Source organism: Capsicum annuum, chromosome 3 (assembly GCF_002878395.1).
Source record: "Capsicum annuum cultivar UCD-10X-F1 chromosome 3, UCD10Xv1.1, whole genome shotgun sequence".
NCBI lineage: Eukaryota > Viridiplantae > Streptophyta > Magnoliopsida > Solanales > Solanaceae > Capsicum > Capsicum annuum.
The window spans coordinates 163,781,672-163,791,715 of NC_061113.1; the positions used below are offsets into that span (position 1 = coordinate 163,781,672).

Below are 10,044 nucleotides of genomic sequence, written 5' to 3' on the forward strand. Positions count from 1 at the left end.
TATTCCTCCGGTTCAGCGATGCAGAGAGTTAGCTCATTTGCTATTCCAACTGTTTGATTGCAGTGGAGGGCGAGTTTACTAATTGATTGATAGAGGACAGATCGTTCTTCATGGTAGTCACCACTGAGATGGTAGCCTCTACTCCCTTTAACAATTTAGCTATCATGTCATCCTTGGACATATTTTCAGAACTTATTGTAGCAACCTCACGATTTGCAGGAGGGACATATAGCCTGCTTTTATCATTATTTCTCCTCCATTTTCCTTGCTCCCGATTCTTATATCCAGCCTTGTCATAGTAAGTCCAACCTTGATTTATTTGGCTATTGCCTTGAAAATCCCCTGATTGTTTACATAGTTTGCCTACTCTTCTAAGTTAGACTCCAATTTTCCTTGCGATCCCACAACCTTTACTTTCTTAGTTTTACCTGATAATAAATGCTTGGTTAGCAAGCCCATCTGTGTTTTTAGGTGATCCATGTCTTGATCATGCTCCGCGTCTCTTTTGTGTTGTCCCGCAGTCATACCCACAGAAATAGTGGGGCTTGCTGCCACAGAGTCTCTGGTATGCTATGCCCAACTATATTTTGTCATTCTTTCTAGCATTTTTGAAGCCTCTGGGAATGTAAGATCAACAAACGAACCACCAGCAACATTATCTACAATTGGACTTATCACAGATTTAAGAGCCCTGTACAAAGTCTCCAATATGTGTATGTCTATCATATTGTCGTTCGGACACTGCGTCAGCTTCTTTTTGAATCTCTCCCAAGTTTCATGCAAGGCTTTAGTTGGGAGATGTCTGAAGTTAATGATCTCATCCCTCAACTATACCCTCCTGGAAGGTGGAAAGAATATTTCTAGGAAAGCTTCTTTCAGCTGCCTCCAGTTGGTGATAGAATCGGGTGTCAGCTCATTAAGCCATAATGTTGCCTCCCCAGATAGAGACAACAGAAATAATCTCAAACGGATAGAATTCTTATTAAAAGATTTATAGATGGTGACAAAGTTCACCAGATGCATGTTCGGATCATCCTCATGAAGGCCACCAAATAACCTCTTCAGATTAAGGAGTTGAATCATAGTACTCGTGATGTTGAATTTTGCCCTAGGTGCTAATGGTGGAGGAATAATTGCACCCGTTGAACCAGCACCATCCATTCCATCATCATCATCATTAAGGTCATATTGGACCGGCTGGTGATCTTTCCTTTCTCGGCACTGACGATTTCGATTAGCATTATACTGCACTGGTGTAGATATTTGCTCTACATGCCTTGGGTTACCTGGGTTCAGCAACTCCTCGTCTCCCAAATCTTCATCAACAGGATTTGGATGCCATACTTGTTGACCAATATTCTGCACATTCACCTGAGCTCTAGCAAAGGCTGCTAACCTATCAGCCTCCTGCTGGTCTGCCATTCTGCTGATTAATTGTGGTTTAGGATTATATGGTAATAAGGGTCCTCCGGAACTTTTGGTTCTTGGAATACACCACAAAATTCCTGCAGAAAACAAAAACAATAAATAAACATAAAACTAGGAAACTTGACTAACAATCAATTAGCGTACACAAATTTAAATTTACAACCGTATTTCCCAGCAACGGTGCAATTTTTGATAACGCTCAAACTACACCTCTCTTACAAGAATGTAAGCGATCGTTGTCAATATATAACCTAACTAGGTTGGGGTTGAATCCCACAGGGAATAGGGTATGAATTTAGGTTATCTGTAGGTTAATCAACTAATAGTTATCAGTTTCCTATGAATGGGGGTTTTTGGAAGTGTAACGAATAATTACTTCTCACTTTAGTGTTTGAAATCAATATGATAAGGAAAACCAGAGTTATGTTCCGTATGGGTATTGGGATGTGACAAACGCTAGTAATGGTTAAAGATTCTTGTGGTAGGGTGGAATAGCAGACTATCCTCTTTGAAGTTATGTCTAAATGTTTCTCAACCTATTTAGACATTTAATTACCTAATTCTCTCGAATTTAGGGAATTTATATTTCATAACAGGATGTTATCCTGAGTTAATTAATCTTGTTACAACATTAATTATTAAATGGAAGCTTAATGCTTCCAAGTCCCTATTGATAATTCACTTCTTACTAGGGTTGATTTCTTATCTCAAGCAAATCACCCGTAAGCAAAGTCATTTGTTTGCAACCAATAGTCAGCATGTAAAATAATGGAATTAACAAAAAGTTCCTACCACCGTCAGAATCTTGGACATTTAGTTACATTACAAACCCAAACCCATAGATCCCACAACTCGGGTTAAGAGAATTTAGATACTCATAATAAAATAAGAAAGACAACAAGTTGAATTCATACTTAGATAGATGATCTTCTAGCAATCTGTAGAAAAACCCAAAACAATTGTAATAATCTCTCTAAAGAATTAAAGTCAGAAGTTAGAGTGAAAAGTTCTAAAGACGTGAGTTCCAGATGTCCAAGATCATGAATGAAACCCCTAACATATGATTTAAATACTTCAGTTTAATTATGGAAACAAAATCAAAGATCACAGTATTTTCTAGGACAGGTGACGACGTGTGTAACGGCTTATCAGGAGTCTGACGGCTTATCAAGAATGTCGTCAGCTCCTCTTCACTTTGATAATCTCTGCCTTGGGCTAGCGATAAGGCTTGACGGCTTATCATACATGTGATGACTTATCAAAGATGTCGTCACTTCTTCACTTCAAAATCCATTCCCTGCCTAAGCCTGACGATGAGCATGATGGCTTATAACACTTCTGATGGCTTATCACAGATGTCGTCACATATTCCAGCTGAAGGCCATTCTTTTTCTAAGTTTGACGGCAACTTTGATAGCTTATCACAAGGCTGGCGACTTATCAGACAATTCATCAGCTATTCTTCCTTCTCTACTTGCTCCAAAATCAACTGTTTTACTCGCATAATTGTTGATTCTCTTGTATCTTGACTTTTACTACAATATCAAAGATAAAACAATCAAAAATGACAAAAGTTTCTTAAGACTTTGCAATTATTCTCAGTTAAAAGCCTCAAATGTGTTAGCATCTGCTCACACATCAACATCCTTAACTTAAAACAATTGCTTGTCCTCAAGCAACTAAAACACAACCAAAAGGATATACTACACATTCTGCAGTTAACCATCCATATTATCTCAAAATATCTTTACCATTTCCAAGGTTAATCAATTTAAAAACAACTGTGTATGTTATTGAAAAACACAATGTGACACACAGGAATCAAGATATGACAATAGTTCAGCAACAACAGCCATGCATGTACCAAGACTACACTATCCAAACAAATTAGCACTTAGCAAGGTAACCAGTGTGCCCTCACTACAAATAAGTCCCACTTCACTTATATCAAACATCACCTATGTAACCATGGGGATAATCAAAAGGCACTCACTCTTGAAATAAGGTTCCAATCAGTGTATGCCGAATACCATAGGCTTTCTTTTATTTTAATTTCTAAGATTTCCAGACAGGTCAGCTAGGATCACTATAGGTCTTCTCTTTTCCTTGTAATGTAGGCTAGGGGCTTGTATGATACTCGATGATATTTAAAGTGACTAAGCCTCCTTGACAATATACTAGATTTTGGGGTCTCACTCATTAGCCTTTTTCCGTTCTTCTCTTTTCTTGATCACATATTTTCAGGATGGGTACAACCTTTCTACAATCACTTTTTTTTCACAACTTTTCTTTTCTTATTCTTTTCCACCGCACCCGACTTTTTATTTTTTTCTTTTATTATACCTTTCTTCATACTTATTTTATATCACGCACCACTATGATAGCCACCCTCAACTTAGGCCATTTGCCTAAGTCAAGGTGCATAATATCCAAGGAGGACTAGGGCCAAAATATGTTAATTATGATATAAATAGGATGGTGATAGGTGTCATAAAAATAGGCTATTTAGGCTCAAAATAGGGATCAAGGGATATTATGCATATAGGGAAGGTCATTTAGGATAAAGTGGGCTAACATCAAAAAGGCCTATGTCCTTTCCTAACCCCTATCCTTCAACCTAGGTAAGACTAACCGGGCAAGTTCTGGATTCAACATACAAAGAGAACTAAGTAAAATCTCACACGCACATGGCACACAAGTATATCACTAGTTACTACTCATCCAGTTCATAAAATTGTTTAGCAATGGTTATCAAGTTACTAGAACTAATACCATACAAAGATGTACAGTGGTCACAATTAGATGCAAATCACATAGTTAACAAATTAGGCCATTTGAGAGGTGTTCACAAAATAATAAAACCATGTTAACTACCTCAGGTATTTGTATTTCTCTTAGTCAACTGAAAAATGTTATAAAAATAACTCACCCTACACCCTCAACTTAACATCAAAGAAAAACTGAACTAAGGGTTAGGGTATACCTGGAGTAGATCAAGCTCGGGGATCATGGGTCCCTGACCCTGCTACTGTATCCTCAACTGCCTTATCTCCATCAGGAGTCTCTCTCTATTCTAAAACATCCGGCCCAACAGTTGTTGGGGGCCTACTAGCTGAGGCACCTACGGCTCTTACTCGAATGGCTATCTCCCATTTCTCATTGTCAACTAAGGACTCGATTATCGCCTTCTTCGTCTCCCCTTTTTTAGCCTTCTTTCACACCTTTTTCTCTGCTTTTGTTTCTTCATCGCTATCAGGCCTCTCGCTTTTACCCTTACCTTTTTTTCTCATCCTTCTTCTTCTTTTTTTCTTCATTACTTCCCCCGTGAGATCAAGTAATAGGATTTTACCTTTAGACTCATCAATAATTGGATCTGTTGACACCATAGGTTGGTGCTACTGTAATACCCCAACATCTGCGTTTACCTTATCCAGGGCTGCTCTAAATTTTCTAAGGTTTGAGCCTGGCATTTCTCATAATCGTGTATTGAAATAGTTTTCTAACTCATCAATCTGATCGGTCAAGGCTTGGAAGGGCTCCTGTGCGACCTTAATCCCCTTGTCTATCACAGAGGAAAATTGTTTGGCAAATATTTACAGCTGAGCCTGGCACCACTTGTCTTGTTTTGCCGCTCTCCTGAAATTTATTGGGTTAAAGGCAAATTCTGTGGTAGACACAACAACTGATGGATTTGTTTCATTTATAGGCACTGATTCTTCTATTGCTGAGTATGTCGGTGCTGCAACTTCAGAATCCTGCACCGCTATATTAGGTGCTGAGCTGGTACCTATAATTAACGGATCTGTTTCAACCCCTGCTCCTCTGTCAAGTGGCAGCCTCAGTAGATTTTCATCATATCAAATGGGGTTTTAGGTCTTTTTGGTAGAAAATTCATTGTCTATCCCTACAACTTCAGGTACGTTAGCTGCCTGACACAACCTCGTGATTAGACAAGAAAAAGGATATGCTCTGTTGGGTCTTGAGGCCCAAATTTTCATCTCCTCAGCAATGATCTCTCCAAAGTTCAAACTGAGTTCAGCCACAAGAATTGCAAACATTATTGCTCTATCGTCTCTAATGATGTTATCTCCCTCAGTGGGTATCAAATGGGTGCGTACTATACCTTACCAGAACCTTGTCTCTTGAGTCAAGGAGGCCTTAAAAATCCTTTCATTCAGGTTGGTCAGCCATTCAGGTTTCTCTTTAGCTATGAGAGTGGCTATCCAAGACCTTTGATTTACATGATGCTTCAACCGAGCATAGAATATAGGTGAAGTAGCCTAAGGAGTAAATTTAGGGCAATGAAGAAATCTGTTGATTATTGTTTCTGAGAGATCCTCCATCACACCCCGTACTAGAACTTTATCCAACAAAGGTCGATCCGCTGATTTCTCTTCTTCGTTGAACATGTTCTCCAATCTAGCCTGATAGTTTGCATAGAACTCCCTAACTAGTCTAGGGAAAAATGATCTTTCTTCTTTTGCGGTCCATGCCAAGTTATAAACTTGGAATTTCTTCTCTACTTCAAGGTATTTGCCCAACCCAGTAGTGATGATCTTCTTTTCTTCAAAGATTGGCCTTTTAATGGTTCTTCTTTTAGTTCTGAGAACCCCATCATAGAAGATTTTTTGTGCCTTAGGAATTTTCCACCTAGCACTGTCTCGAACCCCAGGGTTCTTGCCTGTCTATCCAGAGTTTCCCAAATCAAAGATTCTTCATCATCCTGTTGCTCAGTAGAAGGGGACTGAGATAATTGTCCCTCAAATTCAGGTTGCTCAGAATCAGCATGCTCTGACTCAGGCTCCCAGACTCAGAATGCTAAGACTCAGGCTGCTCAGAAGCCGTACTCTCAAGTGGTGTTGTTGCTTCAGAATCACCTTATTCACTCTTCACTTATTTAACTGGTGGAGGTGGAGAAGAAGGCACTTTCAGTCTTTTATTTTTTCCTTTGCTTCCTAAGCAGTGGATCCTCCTCCTCATAATCGGATCCCTCATCGAAGAGTCTTTGAGGTATACTCTCTTTTTTCACTTTCTTTGTAGGTTTGGTGCTCTTTCCTTTGGGTGCCATTATAATACCTGTAGAAAAAGAAAGCAATCATTTAGCACTCATGATCATACAACTCAAGAAGTTCAGTCATTATAATTTCACATCCCTCAAAAGAGGTTCACAATTATATCAGAGCAAAGTTGTAATGACATGTTCTGATAAGTCATCACAAATATGATAGCTTATCTGGAATATCGTCAAGCTTAAATAGAATAGGCCTATTTTTCCTAACTTATGACGACATAGTCTGATAAACCATCAGATTCATGATAGCTTATCAGGCATATCGTCAGCTTTAAACAGAACATGCCTATTTTTCCTATCTTGTAATGACATAGTTTGATAAGCCGTCACATGCGTGATAACTTATCAAACACAACGTTAGCTCAGAAAACAACCTCTAGCTTCGTTTTAGTCTTGATTATCAAACCATTTTCTTTTTAGAATCGCATGGATTTGTGTTCTTGAGCTACGACCAGGGTACTGTCACACAGTGCAGCGCTACAAACCCTAGATGCCATTTTTCACACAATGGCAAGTTATGCTTGCCTCAATCCCTTTGAAACTAAGATTTACATTAGTTTCATCACTTACCAAATGAAGATAAGAGTTAAGTTTTGAGCATACTTGATGAATGACTTTCACTTGGTTACTCGAGTGAAGAAGAGTTCGCAGATGAAAGAGGGTCCTAGATTTGTTTGAATTCAAACGCACTCTCACAATAAAGGATATTTTTCTTATTTTACTTGGAAATATTTTTGAAAAAGAAAGGTAATAAAATATCTATTGAAGGAAATAAAACTTAAAGGGGGGAAAAAAAGAGTACGCCAAAAGGTGAAAAGGTTGACTGGGCCGGGTTGGATCTTTTTTTAATTCTGGGCCCGAATTTCACCTGATGGATTATTAGATATTTGATAAGTCATCGATGATGTCGTCAGATCAAGGTAGTATGTTGCCTTATTTTGAATTCTATGACACCATCTCTGATGGCTTATCATAGGTGTGATAGCCTGTCACAAGCGTCGTTAGCCTTAATTGAACATGTCTCAACTTTCTTGAGCTGACTACATCAGTTTCACCTTCTTTTTACTAGAACCTAACTACATAAATAAAAACACTTTGCTTGAAAACATAAAAATTTTAGGTTGCCTCCCAATAACGCCTGATTTAGTATCGCGACATGAATCGGTTATCTTGACTTGTCAGACTTCATCAAGACAACCTGCTGATACCTTTTTACCATCTTCATAAAATACATCCATGATTGAGAAAACACTGATCTCCTTTTGTTGTGTCATAGGTGAGTGTATTGCGAATCTTGCTTCTTTGTCATTGAGCCTGAATATCAGCTCATTCAGCTCCATGTCTACTATCACTCTCCCATTCGTGAGGAATGATCTACCCAAAATACTGGATACTTTAAAGTCTGCATCACAATCAAGGACTATGAAATTATTAGGAAGTATAAAGTCGGAAGCCTTTACCAATACACCATGTTGTATTCCTATTGGCCGCTTTATAGACCTATCTGCCATAACCAACCGTATGTTTGTCGGGGTTGGATCTCCCAAACCCAGCTTTTTATACATGGCTAGTGGCATCAGATTTATGGTCACCTCCAGATCACATAGGGCCTTAGCAATATCGAGAGGCCCGATTGTACATGGAATAATGAATGCTCCAGGGTCGGCCTTCTTCTGCACTAAGGATCGTGTAGAAACAACACTGCAATGGTGGAGATTGTCCATCGGCTCATAGCTTACTGCCCTTTTCTTTGTCAACAGATCCTTCATAAACTTAGCATTTTCTGGCATTTGTTCCAGTGCCTCAACCAATGGCACATTCATTGTCAATTGCTTGAGCATTGCCATGAACTTGCTGAATTTTGCATCATTAATATTTTTCTTTAATCATTGAAGAAAGGAAGGTGATGGTTTTTGAATAGTGGTAACCACTACCTCCTTCTCCTTCTCTTTTCCTTATTTTTGGAGCATCATAAAAACATTCACTTTCTTAGACTCCACCGGACATTATTCTTTGAGTTCATTCTCTACTTCAATCATATCTTCAATTAAACTTTTGCCCACAGAAAGGCTAGGTAATATCTTACCACTTCTAGTGGTAATATCTTGCACTCCACCAGATTCTGGACTGTATCACTAGGTAATGTTCCACTCTTTCTCTGGTTCAATGATGTAGGGAGTTGGCTCATTTGCTATTCTGACTATTTGATCGCAGTGGAGTTCAAGTTTACTACTTAACTGATAGAGTATAGATCGGTCTTCATGGTAATCACCCCTGAGTTGTTAGCCTCTACACCCTTTAATAATTTAGCCATCTCCATGGATATCTTTTCAAAACATGTTATAGCAGCCTCACAATTTCCAGGAGGGACATATATCCCGCTTCTATCATTATTGCTCCTCTAATTTTCTTGCTCCTGATTCTTATATCCAGCCTTGTCATAGTAAGTACGACCTTGAATTTCTTGGCTATTGCTTTGGAAACCCCCTGATTATTTACATAGTCCGCCTCCACTTCTGAGTATAGTCCGCCTCTACTTCTGAGTCAGACTCCACTTTGCCTTGGGATCCCATAACCTTCACTTTCTCAGTTTTACCTGATAGTGAATCCTTATTGCAGTTATGTCTAAATGTTTCTCAACCTATTTAGACATTTAATTACCTAATTCTCTCGAATTTAGGGAATTTATATTTCATAACAGGATGTTATCCCAAGTTAATTAATCTTGTTACAGCATTAATTATTAAATGGAAGTTTAATGATTCCAAGTCCTTATTGATAATTCACTTCTTAATAGGGTTGATTTCTTATCACAATCAAATCACCCATAAGCAAAGTCTATTGTTTGCAATCAATTATTAGCATGTAAAATAATGGAATTAACAATAAGTTCCTACCACCATCAGAATCTTGGACACTTAGTTACTTTACAAAACCAAACCCAAAGATCCCATAACTCGGGTTAAGGGAATTTAGATACTCATAATAAATTAAGCAAGAACACAATTTGAATTCATACTTAGATAGATGATCTTCCAGAAAGATAAATAGAAACAAATGTTTCTCAAATTTGATCCAGTAGAAAATCCCAAAATAATTGTAATAATCTCTCTAAAGAATTAAAGTCAGAAGTTAGAGAGAAAAGTTATCAAGATGTGAGTTCCAGATGTCCAAGATCATGAATGAAAACCCTAACATATGCTTTAAATACTTCAGTTTAATTATGGAAACAAAATCATAGATCACAGTATTTTCTAGGATAGGTGACGACGTGTGTGATGTCTTATTAAGAACACCGTCAGCTCCTCTTCACTTTGATAATCTCTTCCTGGGCTGACGATAAGGGTTGACGACTTATCAGACATGTGATGACTTATCAGAGATGTCATCATTTCTTCACTTTAAAATCCATTCCCTGCCTAAGCCGGACGGCGAGCTTGTCGGCTTATCATACTTATGATGGCCTATCACAGATGTCGTCACACATTCCAGCTAAAGGCCATTCTTTGTCTAAGCCTGACGACAACTTTGATAGCTTATCATAA

At 38.3% G+C, this 10,044-nt stretch overlaps 1 protein-coding gene across 1 annotated transcript; it reads right to left on the reverse strand.

Moving 5' to 3' along the window:
- Nucleotides 1–6,364: 6,364 nt before the first annotated feature.
- Nucleotides 6,365–8,346, reverse strand: LOC107853067. Its single transcript, XM_016698083.2, has 2 exons — nt 7,698–8,346; nt 6,365–6,504 (listed from the first exon to the last, which is right to left on the reverse strand). The coding sequence occupies exons 1-2, from the start codon at nt 8,344–8,346 to the stop codon at nt 6,365–6,367; spliced, it is 789 nt and encodes a 262-aa protein (XP_016553569.2).
- Nucleotides 8,347–10,044: the final 1,698 nt, after the last annotated feature.